General features: G+C 37.4%; 2 protein-coding genes across 3 annotated transcripts in view; one reads left to right on the top strand and one right to left on the bottom strand.

Moving 5' to 3' along the window:
* The window catches only part of ome (dipeptidyl peptidase 4 omega), a 49,883-nt gene extending 34,667 nt beyond the window's left edge, over positions 1-15,216 (top strand). Inside the window, 10 exon segments of the mRNA XM_068302461.1 lie at positions 508-1,098; positions 9,368-9,625; positions 9,684-10,460; positions 10,570-11,032; positions 11,115-11,257; positions 11,259-11,336; positions 11,408-11,577; positions 11,641-11,798; positions 11,863-12,068; positions 14,941-15,216. Coding sequence (XP_068158562.1) covers positions 508-1,098; positions 9,368-9,625; positions 9,684-10,460; positions 10,570-11,032; positions 11,115-11,257; positions 11,259-11,336; positions 11,408-11,577; positions 11,641-11,798; positions 11,863-12,068; positions 14,941-15,057 — 2,961 coding nt within the window. The 3' untranslated portion in view covers positions 15,058-15,216.
* A 1,462-nt stretch (positions 15,217-16,678) lies between these two features.
* On the bottom strand, positions 16,679-19,884 carry LOC137586435 (streptococcal hemagglutinin). Of its 2 annotated transcripts, XM_068302469.1 has the most exons (3): positions 19,213-19,884; positions 18,077-18,387; positions 16,679-17,983 (listed from the first exon to the last, which is right to left on the bottom strand). In XM_068302469.1, exons 1-2 carry the CDS (start codon positions 19,882-19,884, stop codon positions 18,088-18,090), a joined length of 972 nt encoding a protein of 323 aa, XP_068158570.1. In that variant the 3' UTR covers positions 16,679-17,983; positions 18,077-18,087. The 2 variants fall into 2 exon arrangements, with proteins under 2 accessions (XP_068158570.1, XP_068158569.1); XM_068302468.1 differs by having other exon boundaries at positions 16,679-18,387.
* Positions 19,885-19,893: the final 9 nt, after the last annotated feature.

The raw sequence follows: 19,893 nt of genomic DNA, 5'->3' as shown, positions 1-19,893 counted from the left end.
TTGATCAAAATCGGATAAACACACGATAGAATAAGATGCTATATGCGCCAATTTGCTCCAGCCCAAGATTGTCCGACAATCTTTCCCGGAAATTCGACGTTTTTTTTTTTTGACGTAAGGAAAGAGTACCACAAAAACTTGCAAGGGTTTGCAAACTTTGGCACGGCCGAAGTTAGACCCGGCCCTCTGGCTTTATATTCTACTTTAGTAGTAGTAATAGAAATCGCGTTTATACACTGATTTGCGAATAAATATTTATTTTAATTATAACATTATTGTAGTTTTGTTATTGCTTGCTATTTTTTTGTAGCTGTTTCTTGTTCGATATTTTTATTCCGCTTGCATTCGAATTTAAAAGTTCCACTGGACCCCAGACCTTTACCCACATCCACACCCAGACCCAGACCTACAAAAGATTTAACAATAAGATTTAACAGGAGCACGTTTTTGCCGGTCTTTGTTTCTGTGCACAACCCAATTTTTATGGACCGGTCACAACTTACACAGTATCCTGTGCCAACCACTGTCACTGCCACTGCTGCTGCACATCATGAATATTATCGCTACCGCAAACAACAGCACCAGCAGCAACAAGGCTGTTTGCGGGAGCCAAGACAATTGCAACAGCAACATCAACTGGCCAACAGATCCGGCGAATTTGATGAGTTGCATCATTGGCCAAGCAACCAACATGGAAGTTCAACAGGAGGTGAGGGAGGCGTAGGTTCAGGGGGTAGTGGGGGAGGAGGGAAAATCTATATAACACCCGCAGATATCCCGCCACCTCCGCATCCCCCGAACACACCACATTTGCAACACAATGGCAACAGGAGCAGGCATCCACATCCACATATCCACCAGCATCATCGCACACCACCGCATCGCTGTAAATGTGATCATCCCATTGAGCTGTTGGGCTATGAAGGCGCTGCCATTCTTCGCCATCAACATCCACCCTATTACTATAAAGCAGCCGCACCCTCCTCATCGCGGCATCCCAGCACCAAACTTCCTGAGGCTATTCTGGGAGGCGCCTGCCTGGACGATGAGGACTTGGCCAGTGCGGGTAGCTTTGGCGATGGCATGTCAAGGTTTAAGGTAAGCGGTGGGTCGAATAAGTGAATACAAGAGGCGCAAACACTTTGATGGTTAGCCTCACCCTTCAATTAAATTTGCCATTTGACAAAAGGATTGAGTGCTTTGCCATAAGGACAAGCGAGGTTTGGGGGGATTCGTAAATATATAGATATTGTTGGTGGCCCACAAAATGAGTCGCTGATTAACCCCCTGCTCGCTGATAAATGATGGATAAATGGACACTGAGCAGAGCTAATTGATCAATAAACACAGTTCGAGATTGAGCTTGTGGCTTTTTTGAGAGGCCTTTTGTGAGACAAAGCAAGAGAAGGAGGAGGAGAAAGTGACGCGCAACAAGTGAATCGATATGACAATTATTTGTCTATTAAACACAATACCACACTTATAGCAAGGACAATAAGGATTACATACGGGGCAACAAAATCGAACTTTAGTCTGCGGCAAAGGCCTCATATAATTTTTTTAGGGTAATTTAAACTCGCTGATAGCGAATATAAATTTGGGTTTTCCAGATTGACTCTAGTTTCTCGGATACATTAAAATTGACTTCTAATTCAAAAGTAACTTATAAACTTTCTCTGTCCAAATATTTAGTCACAATGGATTAATAAGCATCAAAAAGAATTGCAAAAGCTAAAGAAGCCTCTTGAAATAAAAGTATAAATGAAGCAAGTAAGTCGACTCGTCGACTTGGGTATACCATACACCTGGTGAAACAAATATTTCAAATTTCGAAGACCAAATGTATGTCTTTAAATTGTTTTTACATGTCTTATACTATGTGCTATCTCGCTCACTCTACAAACACACGAGCACTCTAGCGCCGCTACTAGCCAACGTCCAATTCTGGCCTTGTGGACCGCGTAGTAAAATACGTTCATACGCATATTTTACATGTTTCTAGTCCGATTTCAATACAATTTGGTAGTTTGGTAGAAATAGATAAGAATAATTAGTCTGCCGAATTTGAATGCGATAGTCAAAAAAATACAGGAGGAAATCGGTTTTTTCTAAATTATGGAGGCGGAAGTGGGCGTGGCAAAATGTGAAAATATATAAATTCTCCGCGCATACTATGCCAGTATACATACTAAATTTGGTGACTTTAGCTTTGTTAGTTTTTGATAAAATCAGTTTTGTTTAATTTGCGGGGGCGGAAGTGGGCGTGGCAAAACGTTTAAATAGCCAATATCTGCGCGTCTATTAAGCTAGTCTACATACTAAATTTGATGTCGGTAGCTATCATAGTTTTTAAGGAAATCAGTTTTATGTAAATTCCGGGGGCGGAAGGGGGCGTGGCAAAAAGTTTAAACAATTAGTTTCTGCGCGCTAACTAAACGAGCATATAAACTAAATTTGATGTCTCTAGCTATTATACTTTTTAAGAAAAACAGTTTTGTGTGATTCCTGGGGGCGTAAGGGGGCGTGGCAAAAAGTTTGAACAGTTAATTTCTGCGCACTAACTAATCGGGTATACAAACTAAATTTGATGTCTCTAGCTGTCATACTTTTTAAGAAAAACAGTTTTATGTGATTCCTGGGGGCATAAGGGGGCGTGGACGAAATTCCAATTAACTCTGAACATGTGCATACTACACGAGTATACATACCAAATTTGGTGGCTCTAGCTCTTATAGTCTCCGAGATCTGCGTGTTCATACAGACGGACGGACGGACGGACGGACGGACAGACGGACATGGCTAGATCGACTCGGCTGTTGATCCTGATCAAGAATATATATACTTTATAGGGTCGGAGAAGCTTCCTTCTGCCTGTTACATACATTTTGGCGACTTTAATATACCATTTCACCCTATGGGTGTATGGTATAAAAACTGTTGTGCATAATTTTACTTTGTTAAATATTCATCTGTTAATGGCTTCATGTTATGTACAATAGAATGTACATTATTTGCTGATTTTTCAATCTCACCGATTAAAACGTAAATCTTTATATTTAACCAAAAATTCTCGAAAGCTGGGCTGGGCCTTGTGTGAACGAACATTGTCCATAATAAAATATAAATACTCTTTTACTTTGTTAAATTACTTACTTTTCATTAAAGTAAGTCTTTACATCGGTCCATCTACGAAATAAACTAAAACAAACAATCATTTTTGGCAATTGAGATTTTCCTCAAACCTTAAAAAAAGAAAGTCGCCTGAGAATTTTACTAGCCAACATCATTTTTGTAAGGGTACGGGTAGGGGACCCACGACAGCAACTAATTAGCTGTTCCAGTTTAATGGAAAACTAAACGAAAAATCATGAAACGAAGACGTCAACAAAAAATTTAAGTAGTAAATAGACTCGCCGACTTTGGTATACCATGCACCAAGTGAAACAAAACCAAGGGTAACACAATTACTTATGTACGTATGTATGTAAATAGAAAATTCCATTTTGGGTCTTGCTCACTCTTCTGACAGGAGCACTCTAGAGTCGCCAAGGGACAACTCCGCCCCTACTGCCCAACAGACGACAGACGACATGGCTCGGCTATTGATGCTGATCCATAACATATACATACTTATACTTATGAATTAAAACCAGAGCGCCTGGGCTAACTTCGACCGCGTCAAAGTTTGTATACCCTTGCAACTTTTTTGGTAACTCTTTCCTTACCTATTAGCCATCAATGTGGAAGAACGTTTTATTTAAAAAAGCTTATGTTTGCGAAAGAATGGCCTACAATCATAGGAAATATCGAAGATATTGATCATAGTCACTGTTTTCCACCGATCGTTCCTATGGGAGCTATATGGTATAGTCGCCCGATCTTGATCAAATTTGGCACAGTCACTAACAGATATATTAAACTAACAAATATTTAATTTGAAAGCAATCGCGTTAAAAGTAAAATGTATGTAACAGGCAGAAGGAAGCTTCTCCGACCCTATAAAGTATATATATTCTTGATCAGGATCAACAGCCGAGTCGATCTAGCCATGTCCGTCTGTCCGTCCGTCCGTCCGTCTGTATGAACACGCAGATCTCGGAGACTATAAGAGCTAGAGCCACCAAATTTGGTACGTATACCCGTGTAGTATGCAAATGTATAGAGTTAATTGGAATTTTGGCCACGCCCCCAGGAATCACATAAAACTATTTTTCTTAAAAAGTATATCAGCTAGACATCAAATTTAGTTTGTATACCCGTTTAGTTGGCGCGCAGAAATACGTTGTTCAAACTTTTTGCCACGACCACTTCCGCCTCCATAATTTAGAAAAAAAACCGATTTCCTCCTGTAGTTTTTTGACATTCGCAATCAAATTCGGCAGTCTAATTATTCTTATCTATTTCTGTCAAACTACCAAATTTGAAATCGGACTAGAAACATGCAAAATATGCCTATGAACGTATTTTATTAAGCGGTCCACAAGGCCGTTGGCTAGTGGCGGCGCTAGAGTGCTCGTGTGTTTGTAGAGTGAGCGAGATAGCACATAGTATGAAGCATGTAAAAACAATTTAATATGTAGGTACATTTGGTTTTCGAAATTTGAAATATTTGTTTCACCTGGTGTATGGTATACCCAAGTCGACGAGTCGACTTACTTGCTTCATTTGTAAATTGCGGACAGAAGGGACCGCGATCAAAGTACATACTACACGAGTCTACATAACAAATTTGATAAGTCTCGCTCTTTAAGTATTTGAGATAGACACCTAGAGTGTTCATAAGGACAGAAGGGTGATGATGCTGATCAAGAATATATATAAATTTTACCATCCATTTTGAAGACTTTATGCCGACTTCGATAATTATACCATTGCAAAGGGTATTATAAAACTGGTCAGATGTTTGTAACGCACAGAAAGAGACGTTTCCGACCCTATGAAGTATATGTATTCTTGATAAGCATGAGAAGCTGAGTCAATATAGACACGTCCGTCTGTCCGTCGGTGCGTATACGTTTTTCTCAGCCATCTTAAGAGCTATTGGGATGATATTTGAGCTACTTCTAACACAGGTAAGATAAAGTAATGAAAGCTGTCAGGATTGATCAATCTAAAAAAATTTTTTTTCACCTGGTGTATGGTATACCCAAGTCGGCGAGTCGACTTACTTACTTCATTTCAATTAAACTGCCAAACAAAGCAAACAGGCAACAATATTTTAACATCCAATTCTCGAATCAATCTAAAAATAATCAGTAGATATTTTATCTTAAAAATTGGATGCCGAAATTAATCAATTGATGCAAAAACTGTCTCAAAAATCGATTATGCCAATTCACTTGCAGAGAATCAACACATTTATGAAATATGTGTCTACTTATGTATACTGTATACTGTATGTAGGTATACTGACCCAGAAACTTAACTCATCTAATATCATGGGGACGCACACAAACCAGAAACTAATGGTCCATATTCTATGCCCTTGCCACACATAAAATACTACAAATTATAACAAATCTTTGACCGCATGTTGCTATGAACTCCATACATACATTCGTAATATTACATACATATGTATGAATAATGTACAATTTACTTATGTACATACATACGTATACTGGGTTAAGGCCACCACAGAATTTCCATGCCAACTTATCATTGTTTTTAGTTGATTATTTAAATATGTTTGAATTAAATTATGGTAAATGTTTACTATTACTACTCGAGATTTCAGTGTTGAAAAGTGGAAAAATCGGGTAAAGCTAGATTTCAGTGTTGTCAAACGCTATTTTTTATTTGGCGCGCTGTTTGACTGCCCTGGTAGCCAAATATTTTAATCTAAACTCAAAAGTCCAGGAATATTCGGCTGCCAGAGCAGCCGAATATTGTATTCTAAACTATATTTGTTCTATAAAATCAAGAAATATTGCAAACTCAACAATATTTTCGTTTGTTGAGAATAGATTCAAAAAGCCCGCGTATTTGAGTATCCAAAATTCGGCATTTGGCAACACCATCTCAAAATTGAACAGCTTTTTTTAGCCGGAAAAAGCTACTTTTAGCTATAGTCCCGCTAAAAATATTAATTTTCTTTTGTTAATTACTCAAAAACCACGAAATAAATCGCCAAGGCGCACCTGAGGTCGTGCTCGTGCAATTTTTCTCTTTCGTTTGATACCAAAATTATGTAGTTTAAGCGCGTTTTGGGCCCGAGTAGTAATAGTAAACATTTACCTAAATTATTTCTACCCATATGTCTAATCATTTTGTTATTTGTTCGCCGACTTTCATATAGAATACCGCCATATCTCTGCACTCGTGGTTTTCTTTCTTTCTATGACAGCAAACTTTTCATTTTAATGCAATGAAGTGTTCAAAATGAAGTATATATGTATACATATAAAAGCACATGCCTTAGTGCATGGCATAACGAATCAGGCGCGACGGGCTTTTCAATTCATTTAAGGTACTACTACCAACAATGAATTAGTAATATTAACCCCATTTGAAAGAAGGAAGTAATGCAACCATTATAGAAGCAAGCCACAAATGTACATACAAAAAAAAAAAAAAAAACATATGCATACAAATAATAAACTTTAAACCGGTTTAACAGAAACTCGCTCCCACTTCCAATATAAAAAACTTGAGGTTCGGGCTAATTGTGACCATGCCGAAGTTTCTATACCCTTGCAAGTTTACTCAAGTTACTGACGCAAGTTACTCTTTTCATAGACAAATCTAGACGTCAGTGCCCAAATCAATTTATTTTAAAAACCGGAGCATGCCATTTTACCGCATGATTAAATGACAGCTATTTAATATACATACTTATCCGATGTTGATGGCAGTTATTTAATACAGTTATCCGAACTTAATGAAGAAGCAAACAAAAAGTTCAAAAAGTTTTTCGACCGATCGTTTCAATGGGAACTACATACATACTATATGCTATAGAAGTCCCAACCGGCTGATTCCGAGATAAACAATTCCTAAATCTAACATATGCGTGTTCTTACATATGTAACTACAAAAATAGAATTGCATTTGCAATTTTCTTCACCTGGAAATAAAACTAAATGATGTATTCGCTAACTCTTTCAGCAAGCAGCCAATTTAGCCCGCATTATTTGGATACTTTTTTTGTCGCGGGAGTGCGACCGAATTTGGTTTGATCCAGCTGATATAGTCATTTTCCGTCCCCGTAAATCACAAAAAAAAAAACATTTTATATTGATTTTGTAAATTTCACTTGATTCATGGTATACCAAAGTCAATGTGATGACTTACTTACTCCACTATTATGTAAGAAATGGTCACTGTAATGCACTCGAAGTGTCGATATGCATATGTATGTATTATGTCAGTCTTGAATATCAAAGATTCACAAGTTTAACAGATTTTAACGAGTGCCCACCAGAAAAAGCTATACCTACAAATGAGATTTATATGGGTGAATATATCCATGTACTTACATCACGCGACAATCGGAGGTCTTCGACTTTCCTCCAAGCCAAAACCAGTTGTTGGCAAACCATTCCCCAGCTACTTTCATTTTTGGCTGTCTCTCTTTGTGATTTGGGCTCTTTATTTGGTGTGCTTGTATGTGTTTTACGCACTTTTTGAAATGCTTGAATTTAAAGCCAAGTAGAAAGTAAACGGAATAGACCGGCATTGGGTTAAACAGAAAAAAAAAAAGTCATTACATGTGCGCAACTTTGTGTAATGTGCCCAGGCTCACTAAAGAGAACGTCCATTAATTTCGTTAGCTTCGAAAAGGTGAGGACGGGGGATGGGTTTCGAAATATCGCACTTTTATCTGTTTTTCACTTTAAATTTGAACACATTTATTAAAGCACGCCTGAAAATGATTAGTTTCCTGATTTGCCGGAAAAACAAATTTAGTGGAAATCTCACAAAATTTCACCAGAAGGGTGAAGGGTTTCATTTTTATACCCTTGCAAAAAGGGTATATTAATTTTGGTCAGAAGTGTGCAACGCATAGAACGAAGCATCTGCGACCATACAAAGTATATATATTCTTGATCAGCACGACGAGACGAGTTCAAATAACCATGTCCGTCCGTCCGTCCGTCTGGATCAACGCAAACTCCTCCTAGACCGTAAGAGCTACAGAGCTGAAATTTTGCACGTAGGTTTGTATATACTGCAGGGGATATTGTATATCTTGTATATCTCGGATTCAGCCGGATCGGACCACTATATCATATATCTCCTATACAAACCTCAAAGTCACGAACAGTAAGTTTTCTCAATAACTTCGTTATTTTTGAGCTATTATCGTGAAACTTAATATTATACAGTTTATTACGCCTATAAACGACTGTGCCAAATTTGATCAAGATCGGATGACTATATCATATAGCTCCCATAGGAACGATCGGTCGAAAACAGTGACTTTTGTGAATAATTTCGTTACTTTTAACGCGATTGCTTTCAAATTAAACATTTGTTAGTTTGATATATCTGTTAATGACTGTGCCGAATTTGATAAAGGTCGGGTGACTATATCATATAGTTCCCATAGGAACGATGATAAAAGTCTGCTGCTGTGCGTTTCAAACATCTAACCAATTTTATTGCACCCTCTGCAACTGTATGATAAATAAATCCGTTGAAAATCAATTAAAATAAACTTGTTTCTTAGAGCTCCAAAAGTTCTAATTAAAACCAAAAATTTAAAAAAAAAAAATTGACCGCGCGCAATATTATTGCAGTGTTGACAACAGTGTTGTTTAAGTCAACAAAAAATTGTCACTGCCAACTTAGTTTTTTTAAAGCCAAAAACTGTGATTGTTTTCCATTTCTATGAAAACAACCATATTTAGCGATCGCTTGAATGCGGATCTATGCAAAAATGATCAAAGTTTATACAAGCAATGTTTCACTTTACTGCAATGTTATCCAAATGTTGGAGGAAAAGCTGGGAGATTTCAAAACTGGCAAACGATATTTCTGTGACACCCAGATTTGCTTTTACATATGTATGTACATAGGTTGGGTTTAGGTTGTTATCGATATCTGTACCACCCCAGAAAATACCGTTTTTGAAAGGGTATAAAAAGATTTTCATTTAACTTTCTCGTGAAATTTTCTCAATCAGTTCAATAATTTGGATTTGATTAGGAAAACAAAACACCCTATGTGACAGGCAAATGTATAAAAACATGTTTTGCATACAGGAAACATTATTAACAGATAATTTAAGATAAGAAAAAACATAAAACATAGTTTTTAAAGGTTTAGACGACCACAATGAATGAGATAATACGATTACAATTAAAACTAAAAGTGATATCGATTATAATAATATCTCATTCGTGGCAATCAATCTAATTGACAGAATTTGGTCCATTCCAAGGAGAAGAAGCGGCGTATGCGCATTATCATAAGTGTTATAGCGGCTGTTCTTGTTGTAGCTATCATAGCCACTACCCTGGTTCTCACGCTTGGCTCCGATAATGCTGACGGCAATGGAAACAACAATGGATCAAACGATAATGCCATCGATTTGGAGGATGTGCTTACTAACCAGTTTTATGCTAAGCGCTTTAATGGAAGCTGGAGTAATGGCGACAATGTGATATACAAGGAAAATGGGGTAAGATATTGAGAATGAAAAAGAAATTATGCATTTTGAAATTTGTTCCGATTTGCAGTCAATAATGGAGTATGATGTCAAGACAAAAGTGCGTAAAATTTTGCTGGAAGACGCCGCTCAATATGTGCTTTATGAGAAATCTGCCGATGGTCAACTTTTACTTTTGGCCAAAAACTATAAGAAGAATTTCAGATATAGTTTCCTTGCCGAATACGATATTTACAATATCGAATCAAAGATTACAACTCCGCTGAAAATTCAAGATGAGCAACGGTATTTAAGTATGGTTCAATGGTCTCCTGTGGGCAATGCACTGGTCATCAACTATGATCGCAATTTATATTACAAGCAGAATGCTCTGGACACAGAAATTGCCCTTACCAATGATTCAGAAGGGGCGATACTTAATGGTATACCCGATTGGGTCTATGAGGAGGAGGTTTTTAGTTCCAATGTAGCCACATGGTTTAATCCTTCGGGCACACAACTAGCTTTTATTCGATTTGATGATTCCTCTACGCACCTAATCAACTTCCCATATTACGGCGATGCTGGCGATTTGCGCTATCAATATCCTCTGCATCAAGTGATTGCCTACCCTAAGGCAGGTTCCTCGAACCCTGGTGTTCAACTCGTTATGGTCAATCTTACGCGTGCTGTCGCTCGCAACGAACTGCCAACGATAATGCCAGTGCCTCCGGCTCTAAATACGGTCACCGATTATATAGTCACAGTGGTTAATTGGGTGGATGATGCTCATGTGCTCTCCGTTTGGATGAATCGTATACAAAATGCGGCATACATTGTTACGTTTGATGGACTTACTCGAAAGGAGGTAAGTTTTCTGAAATTTCCAGAGATGAAATGAAAGTTGTGAAAGCTCGTTCTGTTAATTTTATCATAAACCCTTCGTTTTCTTTATATAAATTCCTGCATTTACGCAGATCTACAGCACCGAGTCAAAAACGGGTTGGGTGGATCTTTACACAGCCCCCTTTAAGAACCGCAACGGTACTCGTTTGGCCTTTGTCTTACCTCACAATAACTACAAACAACTCCAATTACTTAATTCCAATGTAAGCAGTGCTGAACTACAGCAATTGGAACCTCTAACAGATGGCAAATATGTGGTAGATAGTATACTTTATTGGGATGGCGCAACCGATATAATCTTCTATACAGCAAACACTGAAGAGCATCCCGAACAATTGCATCTCTATGCAATTGAAGTAACAAGCAGTACAAGAAAACAAACCCCTAAGTGTTTGACCTGCAAACTAATATACTCGGGTGATGTGGAACAATCATATTACTCAGCCATATTCAATGACAATAATGAAATAGTAATCACTTCATTGGGACCCGGAATACCCACAACAGCTATTTATGAGTGGAAACTATCGGATGGTAAGTAGCGCCCCAATATCCTTTTAGAACAATTAAAATATTAATTCCAATTTGTTTTTCAAACTGTGTCTTTTCACAGCAGGAGTTGTTGTTTTAAGCAAACTTCTCGATTGGGAAACTAATGAGGTTCTGCGCTCCAAGCTTCAAGGCGTGGCTTTGCCCACACATGAGGTTCTAACATTTAACATAGATGATGGTTTTCAGGCTAAAGTCTTACTTCAGCTGCCCCCCCAACATCGATAAGAGCGGTAACACTAAATATCCCCTGTTAGTTGATGTCTACGGTGGACCCGATTCCTATTCCGTAGGTCCCAAGTTCTTTATAAAATTCTCCAATAGACGCCGTTCGATCTAACATGCCTTTTTCTCCTTCAGGTTACTAACAAATGGATTCTTGACTGGGGCACCTATTTGAGCTCGAACCAGTCGGTGATTTACGCTAAGATCGATGGACGCGGTTCAGGGCTGCGTGGTGAAAATCTATTACATGCCATATATTTACAGTTAGGCACAGTTGAGATCAGTGATCAGATTACTGTGACCCAGTAAGTTGAACAGAGCATAACGTGCCATGACAATGTGTTTAATGTTCACATTATTCCTAATAGAAATATAACTAACCTTAATTATGTTGACGAAAAACATGTCGGAATTTGGGGATGGTCTTATGGTGGATATGCCGCAGCCATGGCTTTAGCCAACGATAATAACGAGGTGTTCAAGTGTGCTGCCTCCATTGCTCCCGTCACAGATTGGGCTTACTATGGTACGATATAATTCATTAATAGTCGCCTGGAACTTGCATTTCAAAATATTTATAATCGTTTTAGATTCCATATATACCGAGCGTTACATGGGACTACCCACCATCAACGAAATTGGCTATGCTAATTCCAGATTGAGCACACGTGCTCAAAAGCTACGAGGCAAAAAATTCCTGCTAGTCCATGGAACCTTAGACGATAATGTACATTATCAACAGGCAATGATTTTGGCTAAGAATCTAGAACGCCATGATATCCTGTTTAAACAAATTGTAAGTAATCATTTCCAAAAATTCTCAAACAAACTGAAAGTTCACTTCATGTATTTTATGGACAGCCAATTATATTTGATTTCCTCTGTATCACTTACCGCTATTATGTCTTTAAAAAAAAAGATCTAAGATTTATTATGGTAAAAACTTACAACAAGGGACAATTAAATCCGTTGTGGTATACTCTCTTTAAAGAAGCCAGAAGAGGTTGTTTACACTGACCACTCAGCATTAGAAAGGTGTTGAACAAAAAACACCTTGATCAGTCAATTTCAAGCCCTTTAAATGGCACGAGATCCGATTTTGACGCAGTTTTCATACCCTACAGATGGTATTACAAAAATTCCATTAAGTACATATCAGAGGACTGCAACAAGTATGATTAAGTACTCTTCTACTCTCTTCTTGCTGAAGAGAGAACCAAATCAATTCAATTCATCATGATCGGCACGAAAAGCTGAATCTATACAGCCATGTCCTTCTTTCCGTGTGTCAGTCGCAGACACACCCTTGCAGAGTGTGTTATGAAATTGGTTAGATGTTTGAAATGCACAGGAGCAGACGTTTCCGACCTCATAAAGTATATATGTATTCCTGATCTGTGCAAATCAACGCCGCCATTTTAAGAGATATCGGGATGAAATTTGAGGTACTTATAACCCGGTATGAAAATTGTTTGGATCAGACCACTATATCATATAGTTATAGAAGAAAAATAGGTGAGGAAATTGAAGTATCCCTATGAATTTTACTAATATCATAGTATTTCTATATAAAACATCAGATCCCGAATTTCTATCAGATCGGATAAATATAACACAAGTTACAGTCAACATAAATCGAATCATCAGAGCACAGCATACACACACAGACGTAACGCTACGTAAATTGTATGCGTGATGTCCTCAAACTTTTTAACAGAAATTCATATTTAATTAAAACAAGGCTATTTCACATTTCCCGCACATTGTTTGAAATATTCCTGTGCAGTTTGGGTACTTGCACCTTATTCGCTTTTATGCCCAAAATGTCTAATGTCCAAATTCATCCTTACACACCATTTGATTTATAACGCCTTGCGAAGAAACTCTCTGCTTATTATACCTACCCATTCAAAAAGGGTATACTAATTTTGTTCCGAAGTGAGGAACGCATAGAACGAAGCATCTCCGACTTATTCCTGATCAGCACGACGTGACGAGTTCATAAAGCCGTGTCCGTCGATCCGACCCTCCGTCCATCTGGATCGAGACGAACTTCTCCTAGATCGTTAGAACTACAGAGTAATTTTGCGTATAGGCTTGCATATACTGCACAGTTTGTATATCTCGGATTTAGCCGGACTTCATCAGTGAACGATGTTTTAGAAACAGATAGGAATAGCATTGTATGAGCTCGTATGGTGGACTTAGTCATTCAATTTTAACTAAAGTTAATCGTCTACAAATTTTACAAAGTCTATCTAGATGTCCTTACGGACCGACGCACAGCCGAAAACCAGTTTATTTATGGTTATTTTAATCATAAGGATGAATCAAAAAAGATATCTGTGTCTGTTGGAAAGGATTGAGATGTTCATGTACCTAAACTGCCCATCCATTAAGAAAAAATGCAGGCTTCACGAATAACTTGCATCTCTGCTGAGAAGACACTTGTGCTGGGGAGACTCCAAGTTAATATCGCTGGGCAGTACATATACCCAAACCTGCTCTCGAGCTCGTTTAGAGCCTAAGGAGCCTTTGAAGTTCTATCCTGTCCCAAGATTTGTGCCCAGTCTATCTGAAAAGATATGACTGTAGAAAAATTTATTGACAATCAAAATCAAGTTATTTTCAACAGTTCGCAGCTTTCGGCAGAGGTTACTCCACATGTAGATTTTAATGACCAAATATAAGCTGCACTGCGATTTTTGTCATTCATTTAATGTTTCGAGTGCACATCTGGAACTTCCCTCTGAGGTGACTTCTCCACGATACGAACAATATCATCCGAAGCAGACTACGCTGATCTGTTCTTAACGTAAGCATGTTGTGTCTTCTCTAGTTGGCCAATGTTGCCATGCCAGAGGCGTGTCCTCTTCTGCCAGATTTCGGAATAAATATCCATATAGGTGTAATTCCGTCTGGCCCGAGATTTTGTAGGGCTTGAAACAACCGCTCGTCACGGCAAGTGGGTATCAGTAAAAGGCTCTATTGGCATAGTAAGCAATGATCCTGTGGTTTTGTTAAGTTGATGTCCTCAATTTTTTTATTCAATCCTGGACTTTCTGATACCATTTGGAATAGATTCCTTGTAGATCTACAGCAGGGACGAAGTGGTGGTCTTTAGCTGCGCTTTTGCCTTTACAATCGACCATCCATGCATCGGTATGAAGGGAATTGCCAACTATGGGACTTTTCTCATGGTTGAATTGCCCCAGAGACAACTAGATGCAGACCAGACTGGACATGCTTCACTCGGATGTGCTCTTATCCTCGCTACACTCTCTGCCAGAAACCATCTCTCGACTACATATGTCTTTCAAACTATGGGTGGCATGAGCTTTTGTCGCTCTAGCTTTTGTAGTCTCTGAGATCTAGGTGTTCATCCGGACAGACGGACAGGCCGCCATGGCTATATCGTCTCACTTCCTTTTGCCTGTTACTTACATTTTGGCGTCTTTAATATACCATATCACGCTATAAGAGCATGCTATAAAAATACCACTCCTAAACTGGACGAAATCATCATCTAATCATCTCTGATCTTTGAACAGCGACATTTGATTTAAGTCAGCATTATTGTCACAGTTATTAAACGAAACTCCAATTAATCAATCTAATAATGAGAATTAGTACTAATAATTCAAAATGAACATTTAACCCATTCCCAGAGCTATGCCGACGAAGACCACGGACTGGCCAATGTACGCCCGCATTTATATCACTCGCTGGATCGTTTCTTTGGAGAATGCTTTGCTAGCAATCGGCTAATGAAGAGTGCCAAATAAGCGGGAAAAGTTATTCAAAGTTATACCAATAAAAGTAGCTTAAAAAGAAAACAAAACATGTATACATACATATACATATATGCTTGTGTCCGTGCTTGCTAAAATTACAAAGAAAAAGTAACCAAACAAAATAAAAACGCTCCAAATTACGCAAAATAAGATGTGAACTGTGAACAATAATTTTGCAAAACTAGCAACATTTTAAAAATGCATTTTAAGACAAATAAAAGGCTACAAAAGTGTAGAATATAGTTAGTGCCTGTTGAATTTAATGTAGATACTTATATATAGAAATATATGTATATTCAATTTGTTCACAGGCTCTCAAATTAACAATAGCTCAAAAATTAAAGGACAATGTATGATGATGTAACTTTTTTTTTTAGTATATGTATGTATATTTAATTTGCCACATGTATAAAATGGAAGAAATTAGAAAAGAAAACAATAAATTTGTAAATAATTCGCTGTCAAAGTGCTTTTTATAAACTAGAAATGATAAATTGTGTATAGGCAAACGTTAAACCAAGGCAAATAAATACAATGAAAACATAAATTAAACCATGCATTTTCACCAGGCCAAAAGTACGGTAAGTGAAATATTTCATAACTTTCGCTTTCAGTACACAAACCGGATCGCTTTATTGCCTTGTCCCCAAAAAAATTGAGTTAGATACAATATGCATATAGGCCTTCGATTTAACATTTCTAAAATTATACGTATTTTTTCTACATTTTCATCTTCGTTTTGAATTTTATCTTGATCTTGCTCTGTTTTCAATGTTCTTCTACATTCTAAAGTGAAGTTGTTATATTACAATTGAATAATCTTATCCTGTTTTTTGTAACAGCAATAAATTTAAGATATTAATGTTGCATAAAATATATATTTATACATATATGTATATACCTATATATGTATATTTTTAGCTGTATACAAAAATATTTGTATTTTGTAACTCAAGTAGTAATACAAATTGTAATGTGACTTCTTTTTTTTTGGTATTTTAGTTCGAATTTGAAAACTTTTTTTAAGCTTTATAGATATATATTAATATATATATATATATATATATGTATATACATATGCATAAGTAAAATATTCTACATGACTTATTTAAAGTTTCTGGAGCTTAAAGTATTTTTATTATTTTATGGTAATTTATTTTTTATATTTTATGGTAATTTATATATTTATGTACATCACACAATTGGGCGGTGAACCATATGTACATTTAAGCAAAATAGTTGGTTGTTTTTTGGCGACCTTTTTGACTTTGATAACCATCCGTTTTGTAATTAAGTTTCATGTTTGTTGGTGTAACGATTATATGCAGCATGAAAGGGTTTATTTACCCTTTAGGCGACGAAGTTCTTAATAGACGAACAAATATCGGACTAAATAACAAATCACGGGCACAGAGAATCGCGTACACATAACAGACGTTGATTTTAAACTGTGTTAAATATTGTATGTACTAAAGTCTTTGTTGTTTTATGCATGAAAACCCCTTTCTAAGAGTAAGTATGCTTTTTAAAGTCCTTACAATTAGCTTGCAGTTTTCAAAGAAATCAATTTTAGTACAAAATAAACTTTGGGATAATGGTACATTTTTTAAAATTTTCGTTCTTCTGAAGTTTGTCACTATTTGTTGATTGTACAAAGATAAAGCACGCCGATTTATGGCAAGATTGCACGACGCATTGGAAGCATCTCTGATCTTGTACACCGAATCATCGTAAACGTCAATTGCCAGCTCTCAACACAAACAAGAGCTATAACTACATGAATGACCCGGATTGTTGTTCATATGGCCTCGGATAGACGGGTCAAGCTACAGTTTGTCAGGTAAATTCTTGGCAAAGTTTATAAAAATCGCACAAATTATTGCTAGCATACAAAATAAAGAACAAGTTGTTTTTACCAAAACAAGGGAAAATCGGAAAGAAAATTAAGATTATGGATAAAAACTTGACTTGGATATCGTCAAAATTAAATTGGTTTATTCGTGTGTCGTCTTGACTGCACAATTGCTTTATACAAAGGCCCAGAGTCCTGACATGAACCCCATCAAAAAATTATTAGCCTTTAAGTTCATGACGTTCAGTACCTATTACATTCAATGCCCCAACGCCTTAGGCCGTGATAAAAGCAAGTGAAAGGCATACCAAATATAAGTTTTAAAATATATCATATGCTAGAATGCTCAAATCTCAAATTTCAAAAACACTAATGTAATGCAACCAAATATAAGGACAATAGGACGATTTTATTCCATTTGCATAGAATTTACTTGACATACTGATTATTGTATAATCCAGTGGTCGGCGTATCCCAATACCTGGACTATGGCCTAGCTCTGCGTAAAAGCTCTTAGTTAAAAACTAAGTTTTTATTTATTATTTTTTAAAAGTTTTAAAAAGAAGAACGCATTAGAGGAGAAAAAGAGGAGAAGAAACTATTTAACTCTCATAGTGTAGCAAAGAAAATGCTGATAAAAGTTCTGAGTATCGCATATTTTGAACTTCTTTTTGGTTGTCTTATTAAATTGAATACTAATATTGTACATACAATTGCATATATAATAACATTAAATAATTAAATATTAATACACAACTATAATTTTTTCGCGATCAGCTTCTTTCTTGCAGGATAAAGGAAAAGGCTCGCGCTTCGTGTGTCTTGCTAGACACACTAATTTAAAGCCTCATTTGCAGCTAAGTCTGTATGTATGTATGTACGCTGGCTTTTAACTATTAAAAAAAAAAAATTTAAATTTCAGTGAAAAACATTTGAAGTAAGTTAAATGTAATACCAAAAATCCATATTTACTCCGCGATTCCAACTCGTGTAATGCAGATCATAGCTCGATGATTAATGGTTTTTAAACAGAATATTTATACTCCAAATCAAATGAAATCAAATCTACATTGCAAATATATACATATGTATGTTCGCAACCCAAATTGTTTTTTAGTTATTAACGAGAATGTGTAAAACCTATCGTAGTACCATTACCTAATCCTATCCTAATGCAGATAAACTTCCTGGACCACCTCGTGTTGTTGATGCTCTTCTATTACCCCACCATCGTATTCAATCAACTGATCCGTTTCCGTTTGCTGATGGTGGTCAATAATTATATGCTCCTGCTCGAGCTCTTCGCGCGTATGCTGGATACGTCCGACAACAACTCCGCCCATAGTGACGAAATTGCCATCGGCTGTAACAGCGCCCAATTGCATGGCATTGGAGACATTAGGTTCACTTAACGCCGGCACATTGAAATGATGCTGATGCGGCACGTTGTTGTTCCCACTTTTGTCGCTCTGAAAATTTAAAACAAATTTATGATTAATAACAAAACAATACAAAAAAAATCAAAGAAGCTAACATCGGCTATGCCGAAGTTTGTATACCCTTGCAGTCCTTGGTAATAATAATTTTGCATGTTCAAAATTTGTTTTCTGCAACTCAATTCATCAATATACAAACAAAACAATTTTACTCTCATATTATTACATATGTAAATTTCATAGCATACTCGATTTTTATGAAAATATTTCTTCTAGTTCTTCTAGAGCTATATTATATAGTGGTCCGATCCTTATGGTTTTCATACTTTATTTTTGCCGGGTAATAAAAACCCCCCGAAAAAAATTTCAGCCCGATAGCTCTTAAGACGGCTGAGTAAAACGCGTACGCACAGACGGACGGACAGACGGACATGGCTATATCAACTCAACTTCTCACGCTGAACAAGAATATATATACTTTATGGGGTCGGAAACGTCTCCTTCTGTGCGTTACAAACATCTGATCAATTTTATAATACCCTCTGCAAGGGTATAACTAGATTTCTTTCATATTTTCATAGATTTTTTCATATGTGCATATTTGGAGAACAAAATACAAACGAACAAACAATTTGACGTCACTTAAATAGAACATGAAGCAATCTGCTAGCGAAACTCCAGCAACATATGTACATATATGTACATACAAATGTACGTACATACATATGTATGTACATATGTATTTTAAAACTCTGGGAGGGGACAAACAGAGTGCCACAGAGCTGAACCGATCCTTAGGCTTTACAAGGACTAATCATAAAGCTTACGCTTCAATCAATAAAGAGAAATTATAGTCACCTCATGCTCGATGTGCTGTTGTTGTTGTTCTTGTTGTTGTTCTTCTTCTTCTTGATGTTGCTGTTGCTGTTGTGCATCGGGATCTTTCTTGACCTGATGATGATGATGTGGGTGATGGGTAAAAACCAATGGTGGCGGTGTGGTTGGTGTGGCTATAGGCTGGCCTGCATCTATAGCCCCCGTATTGTTTATGCTATTGGTTGTTACTGATGATGTCGTTGCTGTTTGATACGACGTAGATGATTGTTGATTCCGTACAATATGACCAGTGGCAGTGACATTGGCTACCCTGTCGCGTTGATTGGTACGCGTGAGAGTAACGGTCACCTCAGAGCCTAGACCGGCAAAGGAGACTGCTGGGGGAGTCGCGGTAGACGATGAAGCTGCAGTTGTTACTGCCCCTCCCGCGACTGACCCTCCCACTCGAACTCCGCCGGCTGCGGCTCTGGCCTGGAGGATTTTGCGTGTTGGCAATTGGGATGTGCTTGCGGATGTCGATGTTCCTGTTCCTGACGATCCGGATTGTGGCACATAGTTAATGAGTAGAACACGTTCACCGCTTGTGGTCTGCGCTGCATGACCACGCAGGATTCGTCGCTGGAGTGATCCGCCCGATGAACCCGATGCTGTGGTTGTGGTGGCTGGCGTTGTGCTCCGGCTATGACTGCTCATAGTGCTCAC

Source organism: Drosophila tropicalis, unplaced genomic scaffold, assembly GCF_018151085.1.
Source record: "Drosophila tropicalis isolate 14030-0801.00 unplaced genomic scaffold, ASM1815108v1 contig_993, whole genome shotgun sequence".
Taxonomy (NCBI): domain Eukaryota; kingdom Metazoa; phylum Arthropoda; class Insecta; order Diptera; family Drosophilidae; genus Drosophila; species Drosophila tropicalis.
Note: the sequence above shows the minus strand (reverse complement) of the source record. Positions and strands in the feature narration are given on the sequence as shown.